This window comes from Doryrhamphus excisus, chromosome 7 (assembly GCF_030265055.1).
Source record: "Doryrhamphus excisus isolate RoL2022-K1 chromosome 7, RoL_Dexc_1.0, whole genome shotgun sequence".
Classification (NCBI taxonomy): domain Eukaryota; kingdom Metazoa; phylum Chordata; class Actinopteri; order Syngnathiformes; family Syngnathidae; genus Doryrhamphus; species Doryrhamphus excisus.
The window spans coordinates 19,636,189-19,659,254 of NC_080472.1; the positions used below are offsets into that span (position 1 = coordinate 19,636,189).

The following is a 23,066-nucleotide window of genomic DNA, read 5'->3' on the forward strand; positions in this document are numbered from 1 at the left end:
TACAGCCCGGGGGCCACATCCGGCCCGCCAAGTGTTTGAATATGGCCCACCTGTTCTTTCCAACATATTTCATTTATATATTTCACATATATATTTAATATATATACCTGGCATCATGGCTTGAGACAACCTTTTAATGGTTGAAGTAGCCGTTTTATCAATTTTGTTATTTGATGTGGTCTGTTGTTTACAAAATGCTCCTGAAAAAAGGAACACAAGCACATAATAATAATAATAATAATAATAATAATAATAACAACAATAATAAATTTAATTTATAACGCACTTTACATCAAATAAATGATCTCTAAGTGCATGTATAGCAGATTACATGACACTTTTACATGAAAAAATTGACTATTACATGTAAAATACTGTATAAAAAAATAAAAATATATAAAAAAATATTTTAAAATATTTAAAAAATATAGTCTGGCCCCCCCGTCAATTTTGTTAAATCAATGGGGCTTACAAAATGTGCCTGAAAAAAGGGACACAAGCACATAATAATAATAATAATAATAATAATAATAATAATAATAATAATAATAATAATAATAATAATAATAAACGCACGTTACATCAAATCAATGATCACAAAGTGCACATATATCAGATTGCATGACACTTTTACGGATAAAATATGTGTAAAAATATATGTGTACAAATGGACTGTTCCATGTAAAATACTATATATAAAAAATATGTAAATATGTAAAAAATATAAAAAAATATATAAAAATATAAAAAAATATTTAAAAAATATTTAAAAATATTAAACAAAATAAAAAATAAAGTCTGCCCCACCGTCAATTTTGTTAAATCAATGGGGCTTACAAAATGCTCCTGAAAAAAGGGACACAAGCACATAGTAATAATAATAAATTTAATTTATAATGCACTTTACCTCAAATAAATTATCTCAATGTGCACATATAGCAAACTGTGTGACACTTTTACTTTTAAAATGTGTTTAAAAATATACGTATAAATATATAATAATAATAAATAATAATATAAAATAATATAAAATACTATATCGTCCCCTCCGGTCAATGCGGCCCGCGAGTCAAAAAGTTTGCCCACCCCTGCTCTCAGGAGTTCCCTGACACTAAAAAGTAATACCACAGCAGGAAATAGGATGCAGCGTTCCGCTGGATCAATCAAACTTTTAATACACTTTGGCTCACTTTCTACGTAAATGAAAACAAATCCATGACTACCTCGGGGGTGGGGGGTGGGGGGGGGGTAGGAATCAGCAATTCTGCATGCATTCCTCATTTCACACCTCGGTGATGAAGACATCTGCATTGTCATAAGACGACTCCAAAGTTGCACTTGATGCATATAAATCACAGCAGATGCGAGCTGCCAAGATCGATTGTGCTCAAATGAAATCATCACATTATCTAACAACACATCATCCGTAACCTTGCCGCCGTTCGCCTCCGACTCACCCCCGCCTCTCTCTGGTCCGACTCACCCCTGTCAGGAGTAACATCACAATCAATGCTCCCTCACGGGCGGGGGTCAGAGCTGCTCACCGGGGGCCCATCCATAACAGAGCTTTGGGAACCCGTGACAAACCGACAGCAAAGCTGCGGACCCGGGGAGTCCCGTATGTGATCCTACCTACATAAAGGGGGAGGAGTGGAGGGTTAAAGGTCAGCGCAATGTGACTGTGATTTGGCGTTAGTTAGCATGGTCAGGGTCTAGCTTACAGATGAGAGATGGATGAAGGACCAGAGTGTGGAGGGAATAAGAACGACAATCAACAGATGTGTAGTTTGGTCATCACAAGGGTCATGAGGGGTGCTGGAGCCTATCCCAGCGGTCTACAACCTGGACTGGTGGCCAGCCAATCACAGGGCACATAGACAAACAACCATTCACACTCACATTCATACCTATGGACAATTTGGAGTCGCTAATTAACCTAGCATGTTTTTGGAATGTGGGAGGAAACCGGAAAAAACCCACGCATGCTTGGGGAGAACATGCAAATCCAAGGGTAGAATCGAACTCGGGTCTCCTAGCTGTGTGGCCTGCGCGCTAACCACTCACCCGCCGTGTAGGGAAATTAAATTAGTAAATCATTGTACTAGATATAACCGCTTATCCTCTCGAGGGTCACTGGGGGGGGGGGGGGGGGTGCTGGAGCCTATCCCAGCTGACTTCTGCCGAGAGGCGGGGTACACCCTGGACTGGTGGCCAGCCAGCCAATAACAGGGCACATATAGACAAACAACCATTCACACTCACATTCATACCTATGGACAATTTGGAGTCGCTAATTAACCTAGCATGTTTTTGGAATGTGGGAGGAAACCGGAGTACCCGGAGAAAACCCACGCATGCACGGGGAGAACATGTAAACATGTAAACTCCACACAGAGATGGCCGAAGGTAGAATTGAACTCGGGTCTCCTAGCTGTGAGGTCTGTGTGCTAACCACTCGACCACCGTGCAGCCAAGTAGGAACATCCATCAATCCATCCAGCCAATTAACCTAGCATGTTTTTGGAATGTGGGAGGAAACTGGAGTACCCGAAGAACATGCAAACTCCACACAGAGATGGGTGGGATTGAACTAGGGTCTCCTAGCTGTGAGGCCTGTGTGCTAACCACTCAACCGCCGTGCAGGTCTTTGGTCTTCATCTTGAAAATGGCCGATAAAATGTTGTACTGGCAACCAGAATGATCCCAAAAAACAAATGAAGGATGCATGGGAAAGTCTGGTGCAGACGGGATACCTTGCCTCGAGAAGACCCACTGACATTGTGGGTGAGATGGCTGACCTTACCAGGACAGGGACCAAGAGGCCAAAAGGCCAAAAGATGAACGTGGGGTCCTTGTGTAGTCTGGACTTCATTGGCTTAGACCACAAATGAGGTCTTAATGAAGCTAGGACATCCTAATTTCCATCTTGTTGAAAAATATGCTATGTTTATTTTGGGCAAACATAAACAGTGGGGTTTATGGTAATATATAATCTCATCAGAGATAACTAGGGCTGGCTTCTTCTAAAGATATTTTCAGGAAAGCGGAAGGAGGGGGGGGGGGACATCTGGGGAAACGCTCCTCCGAGAAGCTTGCGAAATCCTGCTAGAAACATGAAAAATCAATTTCCTCTCTACTCTCTGACACTTCAAGCCCCCTCAGCCTTTGCCACCGCTGCACTGGCGGCTACAACATCTGCCCCCGTCCCCCCCACCACCCCCCCTCCCGGACTGATTAAGTGGCTGATCGGATGCCTGCAGTGTAAACTGATTGATTGATTGTCTGGAGGTGGCGCTGCCTTCGGTCGCCAGCTCAGGGGAGGGCAACCTCTGAGGGCCCCCTGATCATCTGTCACTTCCAACACGCATGAGATACGAAGGGCTGAACCTTCATTACCAAGACATGGAGGTGGGGGGGGGCATATGTAAGATGGTCTCAGCCAGGATCCAGGACAGATTTCACATTTCAAAATTCCATGTTTTTCCCAGACTCCAGATAGATTGGAGCTGCATATATTAACTAATCTATCATCCAAATTAATTAACTAATTAATTTCCGCCGGCGCGGTAGTCTAGTGGTTAGCACACAGGCCTCACCGCTAGGAGACCCGAGTTCAATTCCAACCTCGCCCATCTCTGTGTGGAGTTTGCATGTTTTCCTCCCACATTCCAAAAACATGCAAGGTTAATTAGCGACTCCAAATTGTCCATAGGTATGAATGTGAGTGTGAATGGTTGTTTGTCTACATGTGCCCTGTGATTGGCTGGCCACCAGTCCAGGGTGTACCTCGTGAGGAAAAACGGTAGAAAATGAACGAATTAATTAATTAATTAATTTCCCCTCCTATTTACCTCCATGTTTACCCAGGACAGATTACTGGATAGGATCTTGTCCGCTCATTGGTCCGTCAATGAAACAAAGCCACAAAAGTTGAAAAATTTTTCAGCTTTCTGGGATCTCGCCGAAATACTCATGTAAACGTGGCTACTGTTACATTTGTTCACTTCCTGCTTTCCATAATACAGTTTAAGGGTTTTTTTTGTTTATTTTTTTCCTATTTTATTTTAGTCACGTACCAAAGTACCAGGTGATATGACCATACAATTACACATTACATTTGTTCACTTCCTGCTTTCCATAATATATTTTTTTTTTGAATGTATTTTATTAATATTTATGTATTTATTTTTGTCATGTGCCGAAGTAATGGTAATGGTATAATTTCATTTGAACATCCATCAGATTCCAATTGAATGCATCCCATAATCAGTTCACAGTTCCACATGTCCAAAAGGAGTAGGAAGAAGCAAAGCTAAATCCTACCCCTCCATCTGGTACTTTTACAATCAGTAACTGTTTCATTTGTTCACTTCCTGCTTTCCTAAATTTTATTTTTTATTTTTTATGTATTTTATTTATTTTTATTTTTATTTTTTTACTGTATTTTATTAATTTTTTATTAATACTTAAGTACTTTCATAATACAGTTTACGTTTTTTAATAATGTACCTCGTACCAAAGTACAAGGTGATATGACCATCCAATGACATAATGGGTACTATAGTAAGTGTCAATATAGTGATATATATATATATATATATATATATATATATATATATATATATATATATATATAGCACATCATGACTGGTTGAAGACTCTTCATCCTTGTATTTAGCAAACATCAACTGCTTGTATTGTTTCTTGAATTGGCTCATCGTTGTGCATTGTTTGAGGTCCTTACTCAATCCATTCCATAGTTTGATTCCACATACTGAAATGCTATGGCTTTTTAACGTAGTCCTAGCATAGAAGTGTTTCAAATGTACTTCTTCCCTGAGATCATATTTCTCCTCTCTTGTAGAGAAGTATTGGATGATTTTTAGGCAATTTAAAGAGAATAAAGCCAGATGAGGTCCGCTATGACAAAAGATTGAACGCATTCTTCATGAAGAAGAGACGGAGAAGTCTTTGACGTGGAGGGCGTTTCGGGGGACAGAAGAGGACAACGTAAGTCAGGTAGAAGGTGAGAAGAATGTCCGACCCAAGACAGGGGCAAAGAGACACGTGGCGGGAAACCGACAGCGTCAGGACGCGTTGCTGACATTGGGACCTCGGACTGAATGTGCCTCGCCTGTCTTGTACACGCGTTTGAGCGGCCCGGGGATCCTTACTTGCCTCCATATGTTTGCGTCCTTGTCTGCACACATGCATATTCATTCTGCGGCAGGTGGTCCTACGAGGTCCCGCTGAAGCTGGGAGGGGGGCCCGCCGTCCACCTCCAGCATCTGTCTATCGAGACCATGGTCACCCGGATGACTTGCCTGACTTTTATTTCACCCTACTCCTTCCCGAAATAAGTCCTTGTATTGAAAGGCTTCCCCCCCCCCCCACTTTCAGGCTTGTTCAAAGTTTGCACTTTTTTACGCAGTTTTGTGTGTGTTTGTTTCCTAATTGGAGGTTGTTTTCAAAACTGCCTGGTAAATCAATATCTCTATTTTGTCTGCTCCTTCCAGCCGCCTCTATTTATTCCCCCATTTATTCACTCGCTGCCTCCCCGCACATGCATCAGCACCGTGGTTTTTTTTTTCAGCTCTTCACAGCCTCCTTGACGCCACTCTGTCTTTGTTCTCTCCATGTCAAAGTTTTTTTTTCCCAGCCTTCAATCAAAAAAAAAAAAAAAACCCAGAGCCGCCAGCGCCATTAGCTCCTGCGGAAACATTCACTTCCACTGAAGCTAACTGATACAGCTCGCTTGTCAGAAGCCGGAGGAAACTATTCATAAAAGAATAGAGCAAGGAGGTTCCGACGAAAGCGCGCTATTCAAATCAAATAGCTCAAATGTACACACACACGCACACACACGCACACACACACAAAGATCAGGCTTTCATTTTTCAGGAGTTCATGATGCAGATACAAGGCAGATTCTTGCGGGAAAATAATAGAACAGGAAACAAAAAGTAGCACACACACTCATTAAGTGTCAAAGGTTTTTGTCTGTGAATTTAATTATTTATTATATATTATAATATAATTATATTATCTAATAATATATAATTTATTTATGTAGTTATTTTTTATTTTATTATTATTTTTTATTTAATTTTTATTGTTTTATTTTTGTCTTGTATATTATATATTATATGATATATTTACTATTTATTTATTATAAATGTATTCATTTATTGATATATGAAAAAATTGTGTTTTATTACTAGGGGGGGTACCTAGCATTAAAAAAAATTACTGAATAATTTTGCGGGCCGGCCTCCATTCATTTACATGCAGTAAGGCTTGTCAGTCATACGGTCGCTTTGTCTCTGTGGGAGGTGGCGGGGCCGCTAGCATACACACACGCCACAAAAATTGGTTTTATTTCAATATAATAATTTTAATAATATAATTTATTTATTTAGTTATTTTTTTTGTTTATTTTTATTGTTTTATTTTTTGTCACGTACCGAAGTACAAGGTGCTATGGCCATATAAATTATTATATATTTACTATTTATTTATTATAAATTGATTCATTTATTGATATATGAAAAAAATGTGTTTTATTACTAGGAGGAGTACCTCGCATTAAAAAAATTAATTACTGAATAATTTTGCGGGCCGGCCTCCATTCATTTACATGCAATAAGACTTGTCAGTACATTTACTGTACAATATAAGCTGTCTGGCCACCGTTTTCCATCCATCCATCCATCATTCACTCAATCAATGCACAAGCTGCTGTTTTGTTGATGCCCACTCGCTGTCCCAATTAGCTGACAGGGTGAGGAGGGCCCGGTGTCGGCAGAGTGCCAGCAAATGGCCTGCCAATTAAGCACTGACCTTCCATCTACCCCCCCACCCCTACCCCACCCTCCACCCCACATACTGGCACGGCGTGTGGGCACCACACCCTGGGCAGTGGTGAGGTCGGGCTGGCCGACATGTAAGATATGCTTCAGTGGACTCCTTCCAAGAGCGGAATCACAAAGAGAGCGTGGGAGAGAAAGAGGAGGGAGGAACAAAAATCCCCCCCCCCCACACACACACACACACACATTTTCAAATCTCAAACAAAAGATAATACACGAGAACCTTTTTTTTCCCCACTCCTAATTTTCCCATCATCGGACACAAAAAAAGATTCTTAAAGATTTTTTTTTTTTTTAATACCACCAAGGGGCAGCAATTCAAAACGCAGCAAGTCTCCTTTAATACTGAGGAAATTAAATTGTCAGCATGTTATCAGCCTGGTCCAGTCGTCTGTATCTGAAATGCGACAGCAAGAAACATGAAGGGGGAGGAAAAGTGCATCTGGTGGAGACTGCAGTTTATGTAAGGTAGCGTTGCAGGAAAAAGGGGGGGCAGGGGGGCTGTTTGAGCCATCCATGCTTATAATAGAACACTTGATCAGGGGGAAAAAAGAAAGATTTGACATGATTGGTATGTTGTTCTGTGAAATATACATATACACATATAGACAAACAACCATTCACACTCACATTCATACCTATGGACAATTTGGAGTCGCCAATTAACCTAGCATGTTTTTGGAATGTGGGAGGAAACCGGAGTACCCGTAGAGAAAACCCACGCATGCAAACTCCACACAGGTGGGATTGAACTGTAGGTCTCCTAGATTGAACTCTAGGTCTGTGCGCTAACCACACGACCGCTGTGCAGCCTGATTTGATTTTTGGGTGGAAAATACAACGAAATACAGCTGGAATAGGTGCAGATTCTGCAAGATTTAGAAAGCTTTCTGTGCGGGTTATTGTGTGTAGCTGCTCTATAAGAACCCACAAACTTAATACAAATGACCAAATACAAGTAGGTCGCCTTTAAGAAGGGACTTTTAAGAAGTCTACCCTGGACTGTTGGCGAGTCAGCCAATCACAGGGCACATATAGACAAACAACCATTCACACTCACATTCATACCTATGGACAATTTGGAGTCGCTAATTAACCTAGCATGTTTTTGGAATGTGGGAGGAAGCCGGAAAAAACCCACGCATGCACGGGGAGAAAACATGCAAATTTCACACAGAGATCGTCAAGGGTAGAATCGAACTCGGGTTTCCTAGCTGTGTGGCTAACCACTTGACCACCGTGTCGGGAAACTTTTTTTTTTTTTTTAAACGTAACGTCAAAATGTCATCTTGTACTCAGACACTATCTTGTGTATCGTCTCGTGACACCGCCAGTATGAATTAATTCGATTCCCTTTGATGCAAGCATGATATAGGCCCTCCCTATAAGCTTATTCTTATGTGGTATTAAAGAAGGATGTTTTGGACCAGCAAATAACCCAAAGATCGCCAGCAGGTAGGACGCACTCGGTTTGGATCTCAGGGAGATTGATGGCTCTGGGTTTGATTGAAAATACCGCCTTAAGGTTGCAGCCTGTAAAAACCCCGTGACCGGTGATGGATTGGCGACTGGACCGGTTTGGCTGTGCGAGGGGCCACGTCATTCAACATCCAAAAAAGGGTAGGAGCGTGATGGAGCTCCCTGTGTGATTCAATTAACTCTCGACTGTGAAGAAGAGAGTACATTAATCGTGCGTGCTAGCGTTTATCATTATTCATGATTACATTCAAGGGGACGTCAAGAGTCTTTCTGGCTACTAACCTTCCCTGGTATTGACCACCCAAATCCAATGAAAGCTTGATTTGCACCTAACGAGTCTACCAATTAACTCCGCTGATCAAAGTCCTTCTCCATGGTCTTGTAGTGGCAGAACACGTGTGAACCCTGACACCGAACATGCCTTCTTCTCGTGGAAGACAACAGTGAGTGACAACACGCAACCCTGCCCACGCTCCTGTGACGTTTCAATTACTAGTGGATTGACTGGATGGAAGAAGGACTGTCACAGGAAGGGGGAGTGGGAGTGGGAGTCTGGCGGGTAAGGGTGCTTTTCCATCACATTCGCCACACTGAAGTCTAACTCAAGAGTGCACTCGAACCAGGTCAGCGGTCCATAACGGCAATCGCTTCTTTGTAGGGCGCAAAACTTCTATCGCTAACAAAGACTGGAAGACCCACACACGGCAGACATGATTGTTCTGGATGCTGCAGCTGATTGGCAGAGGGGATCTGTCAATCAGCTGATATCGATACAGTCCCTTTTTCAATGATATCGACCGATAACGATCGGAGGGTCCATTGTTTGGTGATCTGTAAACTTTGAGACTGTGACGTGAAATACTAATCATTAGTATTTTTACATATACACTACCGCTCAAAAGTTTGGGATCACTTGCAAATTTTTTTGTTTTACAAAGAAAAACACATTTTCATGCATTTCACAAATTTTTTTTTTCCATTTCACAAACATTTTTATCCGTTTCACAACTAATAATAAATAACAAATAACTACTCCCTTCAGAGAGCAGCACAAAACTGGGTCTAACAAGGACATAAAAACCATGCTAAATCTATTAATTAATCTAAATATATTATTTGTTTTGTGGTATGTTATGAAGTCATTAAATTCCAGCCTATTAATCAGGTGATTTTCAAAGAAGGATCGACATTTTTGCATCGAGGCCTACTATCAACAACTGTCAGTCCTCGGCATCGATCTCCTGGTATGGCTGCTATTCCAAGTTCATCATTTTATAAAGCTAATAGATTAGCAGAAAACCCATCTAAAAAAATCTCTTACCATGCTGTTAACTACTCCCTTCAGAGAGCAGCACAAACAAGTTCAAGGTCTAACAAGGACACAAACATGGCACATAGAATATTATGTTTTAAAGCTACACAACCGCTCAAAAGTTTGGGATCGCTTGCAAATGTCTTTGTTTTCCAAAGAAAAACAAATTTTCATGCATTTCACAATTTTTTTTTCCATTTCACAAACATTTGTATACATTTCACAAACAATGAAAATGAATCAGATGATTTTCAAAGAAGGATGGACATTTTTGCATAGAAGCCTACTATCAACAACTGTCAGTCCTCTGCATCAATCTCCTGGTATGGCTGCTAATCCAAGTTCATCATTTCATAAGGCTAATAGATTAGTAGAAAACCCATCTAAAAAATCCCTTACCATGCTAACATGTTAACTACTCCATTCAGAGAGCAGCACAAACTGGGTCTAACAAGGACATAAAAACGATGCAAAAGTTGAAGACAAAGACGCCTCACAGGTCGTCACCTGGCAGCTGCACTAAATAGTAGCCGTCAAACACCAGTGTCAGTATCAGCTATATCTAAGTATCAGCTATATATATAAGCTATATCTTATATAGCAAAAATCCTGTATACATGTACAAATATACTAAATACATAGGTATATTCTGTACGTTTATATGTTTATACGTGTCAGTCCATCCACAAGCTAGTTCATCCAATTTCAAGTCAGGGTGAGTAAAGATGGGCCCACAATCAATGGACTGAATAGAAATATTTGCCCTGGACGACAATTGTAACTTGGCATGGCGGCAGACGTTACGGGCGATTATAGCCGAGCGTGGGGAGGCATAACTGTTCACATTGCGTGTGAAGGAGGAGAAAATGTACGTTGTTCAAGAAGGCATGGCGCCGTGACCTGTATCTTAATGAGCAGAGGTGTGTTGGAGGGGCTGCGGTATTGTGGGGTGTGTGTGTGTGGGGGGGGGGGGGGGGGGGGGTTGTCGCTAATCAATAGCACGCCCAACAGCAGCGGCAAGCTCCAATGACAAATGTTTTCAGCGCCAATGAATGTGGAGAGCGGGGCTTCAGGTCAATTGGCATTCAATTAAAAGCACATGGAAATACAGTCAAAGCACCTGATTGAATATTGACCCGCTTTTTAAAAGATACTTCATAACAACGTGTCCCGCCGTAGCAAGGTGCAACAAACCGAGCTTGTTTCCAGGACATCTTTATGAATTTATTATCGAGAATGAAGAACAATGTGCAGGAGTCGCTTTCTTTTCTCGCCAAAAAGTAATATGTTTGATATGACGGCCGTGAGTGTGTGAAATGAGCTAGATAATCAATAGCATTGCTTTGGAGCACAGTAAATGTGTTTAGCCCCGAAAACAATACATGGCAGAATGCTTATAGTAGCAATTTAGGAGAATTCAGACCAACGAACAGAAAGTTAAAGAGGCGGCGATGAGCAATATTAGATGACATGGTTGAGATATTTACTTACCGTGTGTTGTGTTAGTGTGCATTCAGCTCACAAGCGCAAAGTGTTTTGTGTGTGAAAGCTGAGAATCAATAAACTAGAGCAGGGGTTCCCAAACTTTTACCAACTCAGGCCCACTTGAAAATCTAAAAAAAAATGTCTTAGGCCTATAAATATATATTTTTAAATTGTGCAATAAATATTTTACAATAAAGATAATTTAAATTAATTAAATTAATGTTCATTTGTTTGTTCATAAAATGTAATTATTTTTATGAATTAAATTAATTTAATTTAGTTAATTTAATTAATTTAATTACTTTAATTAATAAAATGTATTTATACAAAATAATATTGGCAAAACTGAATCTGAACTAGAGTGCAATAAATATTTTACAATAAAAATAATTTTAATTAAATTAATTTTATTCATAAAATTTAATTATATTCATGAGTAAAATTTATTTAATTAATTAAATTTATTCATACAAAATAATATTTGCAAAAATGAATCTGAACTAGAGTGCAATAAATATTTTACAATAAAAATTATTTAAATTAAATTACTTTTATGAATAAAATACAATTATTTTATGAATAAAATTAAATTAAATTCATTTAATTTAATTACTTTAATTAATTAAATTTATTGTACAAAATAATATTTGCAAAAATGAATCTGAACTAGAATTCCACGCCATAAATCCTGACGTTTGTCAGTGAGCCAGGCACGACCAGTTGATTGCGGCACATAGATTCACAGTGTGTGCACAATAAGAAAAAAAAAAAAACATGAACAATAAGCGACGGGTGTACTCACATAGAGCTGAGCACGGAGCTTCTCGTCTTCTGTGGCGATCCTCTCCCTGAGGACGGCCTGCTGGATGCTCTCCTGGGCCACGACGCGCTCTGCAGACAGGATCCTGGACACCTCGTCCTCCACGTGGCGCTTGGTGTCAGCCTGGGCTTGCGCTGCCGCACGGGCCTTCTCGGCCTCCAGCCTGTGGAGCATCCATAGGTCATCTTCCGGGGATATCATTTTTACGTGAATCTATGCATTGATGAGGGAGTCTGTCATTTTCCTAACACGATCCAAGCGTCCGAGTGACACAAGCATGGTGTGACATATTTACAGCATGTACCAAAATCATTCAAAAAAGGTCACCAATGTAATTAGGGCGCTAATGAGGCACAGATAAATGCTAATTTACTTGCTTATTCATTCATTTACAAGCCATACGTGTCACAGGCGTCTGCAAACAAAGAGAGATGGCAACAAAACAAAGAAGATCAATATGTATCTTTCCCAAATACTCCGTCAATATTTAACGTCTGGAAAAAACAGCAGCATTAAGCTCTCCGCAGACACCAAGACCACTATTTGAACCCCGCCGCTGGGTTCTTGCAGTTACTTAGCAACACGCTTCCTGGTGCAGCGACGGTGCGCTTGATTAGAGCAAAGGAGGAACGTCCCTGAAACCCTGAAACATCCTCAGTGGCGACGACCAGGTAAGATGAAGACAGAAAAGACAAAAAAAAGACGAAAAAAATTCTGGCAGCTGAGACTGAAAGAACGTTGGCGGAGGAGACCAAAAAAAGTTGAATCTTGAGTTGAATTCTCAGACAGCGTAAACTTAAAGATAGGAAGATAGGAAACATAGTTCAGTGAGAATTTCCCTGTACATTCAAACTATTGAACGTACAGATGCACCATATATTCTTCCGGAGGGTAGAGTGGGGTGAGCCACCTGCCGTTCCCCAGCAAACTGCACTGTTTTCAGGCACACGCTCTGAGCAGCCGGGGTGACGCCAAAAATTCAAAAAATATAATTAAAAAACAAAACTGAAAAGAAAAATCAGCAGTACATTTACAAGAATAAAGTCAAAACATAATACTATGAGAAAAAATCATATTTTAGTAGCACAAAATGGAAATATTTCAATATTTTTTAAGTCATATTGTTATGAGAAACAAAACTAAATAAAGATGGTTATCGTGGCTAGTAGCAGAAAATTCACCCAAAAAATAAAATAAAAGAAAAAAGAAAAAAAATTTAATTGTAAGAGAATATAGTCAAAATATTAAGAGAACAAAGCTGTATTCCAATGAAATAAGTCACATTTTTACGAGAATACACTCGTTAAGTTAGAACAAACATCATTTTAGTGGCATAGAGTTGAAATTTTGAAAAAAAAATTTATTAAAAAAATATGAGAAACAAAACAAAATGAAGTTTGAGAAAAAATATTATTATGAGAAACAAAACTAAATAAAGATTGTTATTGTGGCTAGCAGCAGAAAATTCACAGAAAAAAATAAAACAAAATAAAATTGAAAAAAAAATAAAATTGTAAGAGAATAAAGTCAAAATATTAAGAGAATAAAGCTGTATTCCATTTTTGCGAGAATACACTCGTTAAGTTCGAACAAACATCATTTTAGTGGCATAGACCTAAAATTTTCAACAACAAAAAAATGTAGAAAAAAAATATGAAAAACAAAACAAAATAAAGTTTGAGAAAATTAAATTGGGGGAAATGTTATAATATGGACATTTAGTCAAAATATAATGAAAGGCAAATTTACAATTTGATTATTTGACAAGAAAGTCGAAATAGTTTAATTAAAAAAAACAGAAAAAATGGAAAAAAAATTAACTTTACCTAAATAAAGTGAAAATATTGAGAAAAAAAATTCTAAAAAAAAAAAGTCTGCTTTTTTTTAGTAGAATATAATTGAGATACTGTCAATGATGGATCCATATGGACAGACGGGCCAAAGTATAGTATATATTTTTAGTAGCATATAGTTGAGATACTGTTAATGATGGATCCAGATGGACAGACGGACCGCGGTGATGACCGTAACATGGCACCACTGATCTGTACGAAGATGACAGGTAGGTCACGTTGGATGCCTCCAAGCCGCCGTGTGTCCCGCAAATCGGACTAAATGTCAGAGAGTAGCGGAGAACAGCAGGAGGTTGGGTGGGTGGTTCGCTCCCGCTCCAAAAATAAATAAAAAAAAAAAGGAGTAGCAGCAACATGACATGTTTGGCCCTGGAGGAAGCCAAGCAAAGAGAGGAGAGTGAGGAGTTGGAGGAAGTCATGGGAGGGAGGCCCCCGCCACGTCCGCTCACAGTCCGCTGGGCTGCACGTCGGCACACCCCCCATCCATCATAAGGTTCGGGCGCCCACACAGTCACAAACACACACACATACAATGTGGGGGGGGAGGTTGCTTCTTAATGACCTTTTACATTCACCATTTCCACACAATCCCTGCCTGGTCACTGCAGCGTTACTTTACTCAAGAAGACTCCTGGTCACGATTTGGAGCCGTGAACTGGTTTTGCTAGGATGCAAAAACACGTACAAAGATGGTGGAAAAAGGCTAGCCAAAAAAAAGAGGGCTTCCTCCGAGCTGCTATGCCTAACTGGATGCTATCTGTCTGCTCCAGCTCTATTGCTGTCTAGCCAATATTGTACTCTGCCTGGGATATTGGAGTCATTTTTCCTTTGGCTGTAAAGGACTGACACCAGGTGGGGAAGAGGCGAGAGACGGCGAGAGCGAGAAAAAAAAAAAAGAATTATCTGAGTAATGGAATGATGTTGAAGGACTTCCTAAAAATGAAGCAGCGCCACTTCCAAGAGAACAGCTGGCGTTGGCGGTCTGTGCTGATGGGTTGATGGAGTTACGGACGTAAGAACCCAAGAGGGGGGCAGCACCTAACAGGAAGTCATGCAGTATGGCGGCAGGCCTTTGACCTTCTGGCACCGCTGGTGTTGATGCTAGGGTATTGGCATCGGCCACCGTCCGACGGCACCTGTGTTCCGGGGTTGGCTCCAGTCGTTGCCATATAAAAAAAAGTGTCCAATTAGGGTTTTTTTCTTGTGTTTTCAGAAACCCGCTGATTGGCCCCGCCCTCTCTGAAGCATATAAACGTGTGCAGGTGTGCTCTCATCTGCTGCAGACTCCTCTCTCCACCTCCTCGTCATGCTCAAGGGCCCTTCAGCTGATTCTTGCTGGCTGGTGGCGTGACGCTGAGCAGTAGCTTGGGTCCCTTTCTCTTTAGCGTTGAGATTCTTGTTTGTCCGGCTGTCCTGTTTTCCCGATTTTAGTTGTGTTTTTTGTCATTTCCAAAAATAAAATACTTAAATAAAAAAACGAAATAATAAAAAAAAAAAAAAAAAAACCTGAAACCATTACTTCGGCACGTGACAAAAATAAATGAATAAATAAATAAATGAAAATAAATAAAATACATTAAAAATTAAAAAAAAGAAAATTAATAAAAAACAAATAAAATAAATAAATTATATTAAGAAAGCAGGAAGTGAACAAATGTAACAGTTACTGATTGTAAAAGTACCAGATGAAGGAGTAGGATTTAATAAGGTTTGTTTCTTCCTACTCCTTTTGGACATGTGGAACTGTGAACTGATTATGGGATGCATTCAATTGTAATCTGATGCATGTTCAAATTAAATTAAACCATTACCATTACTTAGGCACATGACAAAAATAAATAAATAAATACAAAAATAAATAAATCAAAATAAAATACATTAAAAAATATCTAAAAAATAAATAAATTATTTTAGGAAAGCAGGAAGTGAACAAATGTAACAGTTACTGATTGTAAAAGTACCAGATGGAGGAGTAGGATTTAATAAGCTTTGCTTCAAATTAAGCATGTTCAAATGAAATTAAACCATTACTTCAGTACGTGACAAAAATAAATAAATACAAAAATTAGAAAAAATAATTAATAAAAATTAATAAAATACATAAAAAAATAATAAATGATATTAGGAAAGCAGGAAGTGAACAAATGTAACAGTTACTGATTGTAAAAGTACCAGATGGAGGGGTAGGATTTAATAAGCTTTGCTTCTTCCTACTCCTTTTGGACATGTGGAACTGTGAACTGATTATGTGATGCATTCAATTGTAATCTGATGCCTGTTCAAATAGAATTAAACCATTACCATTACCTATATACCACGATCCCAAACGCAATTGAAGAATCCCGCCTCTGCATTACGTGCCTCGGTCTCATGAATGTTTACATTCGTCTACATTTGTCATCCAGGATGGAGTCCAGCAGAAAGCGCCCTGAAACAAAGGCATTTAGAGGCCCTATGCAATATTGATGTTAGGAATAATGTCGCTGAATGCTGGCCATGAATATTTTATGGCCCCCGTGCGCACGCTCCCTGACACGTATGCACTCGCACATAAACGCACCTGAATGCGAGGAGGCCACATGCACGCCGATGATTCATTTTAGAAGCGGAAGTAACATAACGCTGTTCCGAGCCATCATTTGCAAGCAGCTATAAAAAAAAAAAGTCTATGTCGGCGATGGCCGATCAGCAGCATACGGTCAGCCGCGGCATCCTTGATGATGCAATGCGGTGCACAAACATCGCCATTATAACCGCAGGAAGTGGAACTCATTGAATCATCTCCACGCAAACAACCGATGAACAAATGACAAAAGGGCGCCATGGGTTGATGCCGGAGCGACAGCGGTTTCTGTCCCGCACTCATTCCATTTCTTGGAAGTGGTTCTGCTCCGATGCCTCGCCGAGAGTGGCAGCGGAGGCAAAGCTGCACCCTGCAAACAAATGAGTCAGTTTGGGGGGGGGTGTAGACCCGTACATCCAAATTGACTCCTCACTGAGCCCTAACTTTTCTAGCATGCTTAAAAAAAAAAAAAAATGGAGTTCATTTATGGCTTGAAAGCTCTGCCGAGCCAATAAAGCCTTCAGACTTTGTGTGGGGAAAATTCACTCGATCTCAACAGAAGCAAACTTTTAACTACCTTGTATCTTTAACTGCCAAAGAGGCAAACACAGGAGGAAGCCAATCAAAGTCCAGCACTTAGGAGACAACACTTATTCCCAAGTGTCGCACACGCCGATGCGGCCATCATGATTTTGTGTTTCACTTTATTTGTGTGAGGAGTGAGGAAACGTGGAAATGGCAAAAAAAAAAAGTGCTGCGTCTCTCATATTGACCCGAATGAGGTGATAACAGGGGCAAAGCTTGTAACTTCCAGAGCCCGTAAATGCAGGAGTGCTTCAGCTCACACTGCCTTCATAAAATTCGGAAAGAAAAGGCTGCATTTTGTTGTTTGAGCCCCCCCGTCCTACCCCGGGGGCAATCGAACACCATTGCTTCGTCTATGATGTAAAAGCAAGGAAAATGGGTGACACGGCACAAATGCAGCCATTTAACATTTAGCAGACTTGTAACTTGACTTGTTATACTGCAGTGCAACTTATGTATGTTTCTTTCTACCTAATTATGCATTTTTGGCATTGTGTGACTTATACTCCAGTGCGACTTATGTATGTTTTTTTCTACCTAATTATGCATTTTTGGCCTTGTGCGACTTATACTCTAGTGCGACTTATGTATGTTTTTTTCTACCTAATTATGCATTTTTGGCATTGTGTGACTTATACTCCAGTGCGACTTATGTATGTTTTTTTTTTTACCAAATTATGCATTTTTGGCATTGTGTGACTTATACTCCAGTGCGACTTATGTATGTTTTTTTCTACCTAATTATGCATTTTTGGCCTTGTGCGACTTATACGCCAGTGCGACTTATGTATGTTTTTTTTTCAACCTGAATATGCATTTTTAGCCTTGTGCGACTTATACTCCAGTGTGACTTATGTATGTTTTTTTTCTACCTAATTATGCATTTTGGGCCTTGTGCGACTTATACTCGAGTGCGACTTACGTATGTTTTTTCTTACCTAATTATGCCCTACAGGGAACACAGTCGGGGTGCATGTATTGACAAATTTTTAGTCCCACCCTTTTTCGTCCGTTTCAGTCCTACACAGGTGTCAATCCCATTTCTGATACCGGATGTAATTAGTAACATTTCAGATGTGTCCCCGCTTTGATTAATAGTCATAAAGGTCAGCATATCCATCTTCCAATCTGTGTTTTTTTCCAATCTGCATCCCTTTTTTCCCGAAACACATCAGCACTTTACTTCTCCGGATCAATTAATCATGCCTGCGAAAGGAAAGGTGCTAACCTGAGGTAATTTCCTGAGCGTTGGAGCAGGCCATCCGTTCAGCCTGCCGCCGGAGGAAGGTCGGCGCTTTTTCTCGTGAGGAGTTCACTTCCTTTTTGACCATCAAGAAGCAAGCAGGTGCAATAATTGTGCCCCCCTCCCCTTTTTAATAGACCTGGATACTGTCCAGTGGACCCGAGTGAATAGACAACTGTGATTAGCTGCTAAACACACACCAAATACAACACACACACACTCTCTCAATTCAGGAGGAGGTAGTGTTAGGTTATCGGGTTATTGATTAACTTCCTCCTTTAGACTCATTCAAGAGAAAAGTAGCTCGGACAAATCGTTGTTTTGCGCTCTTATGTTTTATTTTTTTTATTGTAGCCGCTTCATGCAGCCTGCGTATTGATGTCCCTTCAAAGGCGTAAGTGCTTCAGAATTGCTCCCTCCTTGCAATTAATGGACATCATGTTGGCTTTCAAGCCCTCGTTTAGACTCGAGAGACCAAAAAAAATGCAGGCCTAAACAAGAAAGCAATCATCAGCTGCACTTGTGTGTGTGTGTGTGTGTGTGTGTGTGTGTGTGTGTGTACACTGGCCACTACACCCCCGGCCTGAAAATAGATCTCCATTCTGGAAAATAACGCACTTTTACAAGTCTGCTAAATGTTAAATGGCTGCATTTCTGCCGCGTCACCCATTTTCCTTGCTTTTACATCATAGAAGAAGCAATGGTGTTCGATTGCCCCCGGGGTAGGACGGGGGGGGGGGCTCAAACAACAAAATGCAGCCTTTTCTTTACAATTTTATGAAGGCAGTGTGAGCTGAAGCACTCCTGCATTTACGGGCTCTGGAAGTTACAAGCTTTGCCCCTGTTATCACCTCATTCGGGTCAATATGAGACGCAGCGCTTTTGGCTAAGTCGCACAAGGCCAAAAATGCATAAATAGGTAGAAAAAAAACATACATAAGTCGCACTGGAGTATAAGTCGCACAAGGCCAAAAATGCATAATTAGGTAGAAAAAAACATACATAAGTCGCACTCGAGTATAAGTCGCACAAGGCCAAAAATGCATGATTAGGTAGGAAAAAACATACATAAGTCGCTCTGGAGTATAAGTCGCAGGAACAGCCAACCTATGAAACAAAAGTGCGACTTATAGTCCGGAAAATACGGTACATAAAATTTCATGTAGTTATTTGCAAATTAATAAAATAAAAAAAAATACGGTTAGGGTTAGGCTTATAGAGCAGCTACACACAATAACCCGCACAGAAAGCTTTCTAGATCTTGCAGAATCTGCACCTATTCCAGCTGTATTTCGTTGGATTTTCCACCCCAAAATCAAATCAGGCTGCACGGCGGTCGTGTAGGTTAGCGCACAGACCTACTAGAGTTCAATCTAGGAGACCTACAGTTCAATCCCACCTGTGTGGAGTTTGCATGCTTGGGTTTTCTCTCCGGGTACTCCGGTTTCCTCCCACATTCCAAAAACATGCTAGGTTAATTGGGGACTCCAAATTGTCCATAGGTATGAATGTGAGTGTGAATGGTTGTTTGTCTATATGTGCCCTGTGATTGGCTGGCGACCAGTCCAGGGTGTTTGAAAATCAAATGAAATAGTAGTATAATAGTGCAAGTGTAGCTAATATTGTGTTTGTATCTCACCAGGCTTGGAGCTCCTGCTCCGTTTTGACTCTCTGCTTCTCCAGGCCTTCGTACAACTCGTCACTGATCTTCTTCAGGGATTCTTCATCAACTAAAACATGACAGAAAAGCTGTTGGAGATGGACGTGTTTGGACATAACCTAGCAAAAGACCTTGTACACTTTCATGAAAATTACCTTTCACAACACACAAGCACAGACATCTTCTATACGCTCAAATCCCCCGCAACCTTTATCTACCTATATCCATGTCAGGGACATCACACACGTGGACGCCTCTGGTGTCCTCGCCGTCTATCTTGGCAGGTAATTAAGCATGAAAGTATAGATGGCAGGCGGCGACCGGGCCAAAACGTGCTCTGAAGACACAAGAGGCACACGGTGTGCTGCAGCGTGCGGAAGTGCGGAGATTGCACTCACACTGCATTAGTTAGATGGGATTATCCCTCCTGTCAGCGGCTATTGTTATTACCTGGTAAAATGTCATGATGCCCGGACACGCAAATGCGCACCTTTCTTCCGTGATGGCCTTTTCTTAACAGTGAAATGGAAGAAAATACATTTAAGGTAAAGTTCAATGGAATAAAGTACTAATGTGCTAAAAACGTCCATTGCTACATCACGGTTTGAACATCATGCCCTCACTCTTTTCTTTTTTCATTGATAAATGATCTCTGAACTAAAATACAAAAAGCATTTTAATTGTGAATGTAGTATTCTACATTGCCCACTAGGTGTCAGTAACAGTTTGGTGAGACAAGCACCAGATTTGATTGTTAGCACATCATCACAATAACATATTTTTTTATTAACATAATTTTTTCTACCTAATTATGCATTTTTGGCCTTGTGTGAATTATACTCCAGTGCGACTTACGTATGTTTTTTTTTTCTACCTAATCATGCATTTTTGACCATGTGCGACTTATACTCCAGTGCGACTTATGTATGTTTAATTTCAACCTAATTATGCATTTTTGGCCTTGTGCGACTTATACTCGAGTGCAACTTACGTATGTTTTTTTTCTATCTAATTATGCATTTTTGACCATGTGCGACTTATGTATGTTTTTTCTACCTAAATATGAATTTTTGATCATGTGCAACTTATACTCCAGTGCGACTTATGTATGTTTTTTCTACCTAATTATGCATTTTGGCCTTGTGCGACTTATACTCCAGTGCGACTTATGTATGTTTTTTTCTACCTAATTATGCATTTTTGACCATGTGCGACTTATACTCCAGTGTGACTTATGTATGTTTTTTGCTACCTAATTATGCATTTTTGGCCTTGTGCGACTTATACTCCAGTGCGACTTATGTATGTTTTTTTTCTACCTAATTATGCATTTTTGGCCTTGTGCGACTTATACTCCAGTGCGACTTATGTATGTTTTTTTTCTACCTAATTATGCATTTTTGGCCTTGTGCGACTTATACTCCAGTGCGACTTATGTATGTTTTTTTTCTACCTAATTATGCATTTTTGACCATGTGTGACTTATACTCCAGTGCGACTTATGTATGTTTTTCTACCTAATTATGCATTTTCGGCCTTGTGCGACTTGTACTCCAGTGCGACTTATGTATGATTTTTCTACCTAATTATGCATTTTTGGCCTTGTGCGACTTGTACTCCAGTGCGATTTATGTATGTTTTTTTTCAACCTAATTATGCATGTTTGGCCTTGTGCGACTTATACTCCAGTGCGACTTATGAATGGTTTTTTTTCTACCTAATTATGCATTTTTAGCTTTTTGCGACTTATACTCCGGATCGACTGATAGTCCAGAAAATACGGTAAATGGATACATTTTACAAACATAAGCCTTTGTTTTACTCCAAAAAACAATATACAGTTACAAACCCAATTGGGTTTTTTTGCATGTTCACATAGTTTGCTGCAAGCCGACCTTGAAGGCGGCATCTAAATTGGTCCCATGCTGCACAGATAGACAATTATACTGTATTTTTATCTGTTTTTCTAAGAGACTTAGATGTGTGGAAGCAATTAAGAATACTAAACGAGGGACGGTTGTATTTGCCCATTAAAATGCAAGGCAAAAGAAGGAATACATGGTAGTAGATGACCACACTGGGTGCTGATCATCTTTGGAAACTCAAAACTAAACATCAACAGGTCAACCGATTCACAGCCCATCTTGACAGCTTATCTAACGAGGAAAATCAAACATGATCATCCCCGTGTGTGTGATCCTCAAATAGAGTTAGCTTGAGGCTTGCTTGTTCGCTCTTTGTAGCACTTTTGCAGAACGATGCGCCCGTGTTGTTGATGCAGAAAAGATGGCAGCATTCCGGTTTCCAGAGCACTAGCAGCTTCGCGGTGAATACATAAAATCCACACTCGTTAGCATTTATCTCCCCCTACTACCGTCCATCATAATAATCCCGTTCACCTTGCCCCGGCAGTTTTAGCACACCCCCATGCTTCATAACTTGGCTCTGGGGCGACTCACCTGCTTAAGCAAAACAAAGTGCCAACTGTAAAGTTTCGACCCCCCACCCCACCCGTGTCAGTAACAAGGGACAGAAAATATGATGAGCGGAGTGCAATGGAGAGGCGACGCTACTGCGGGAAAAGCATCCTTCATGCCTCAGCTGTCGGGTTTGACAGCAGCAAGAAGCATCATTGATCAGCAACAGAGAGGTGTTTCATTACGACTCTATCAGGATCAGCCATGCTCCATTTAGGAGGAGGATGTTACAAATAAACCAGTCCCTCGGTTGCCACAAATGTTTGGAATACATTTTTATATGAATAAAATAAAATAAAAAAAAGCTCAGGGAGTTTTATGTTCCATTGGTGCTTTCTAAAGTCGCTCCCATGCACGCCAAATTGTGTGTGGTCAGCAGGAAAAAGTTAGCTAGAATCCCAAAGCCTCCCTTGGGATTTTATTTATTTTATTTTATAAGATTTTTATAAGATTTTATTATTATTTGTTGAATTAATAAAACAATTTTAGTACAATAAAAATCAATACAATCATTTATTACATTAATAATAATAAAATTGTATTATTATTATGTTATATTATTATTATTAGATTTAATTAATAATGTTTTAATTTTAAATTAATAACAAAGTTATTATTTGTTTAATTAACCAAATAATTTAGCAAAATAAAAATTCATACAATACCATTACATTAATAATACAATTTGATTATTATGTTAAATTATTATTATTATTATTT

General features: G+C 39.8%; 1 protein-coding gene across 4 annotated transcripts in view; it reads right to left on the reverse strand.

Moving 5' to 3' along the window:
• Positions 1-23,066, reverse strand: part of chchd3a (coiled-coil-helix-coiled-coil-helix domain containing 3a) — a 62,789-nt gene that overhangs the window by 31,971 nt on the left and 7,752 nt on the right. For all 4 annotated transcript variants that reach the window (XM_058077717.1, XM_058077720.1, XM_058077718.1 and 1 more), the window contains 2 exons: positions 19,849-19,939; positions 11,948-12,128 (listed from right to left, as the gene is read on the reverse strand). In XM_058077717.1, coding sequence (XP_057933700.1) covers positions 11,948-12,128; positions 19,849-19,939 — 272 coding nt within the window. The remainder of the gene's footprint in view (positions 1-11,947; positions 12,129-19,848; positions 19,940-23,066) is intronic.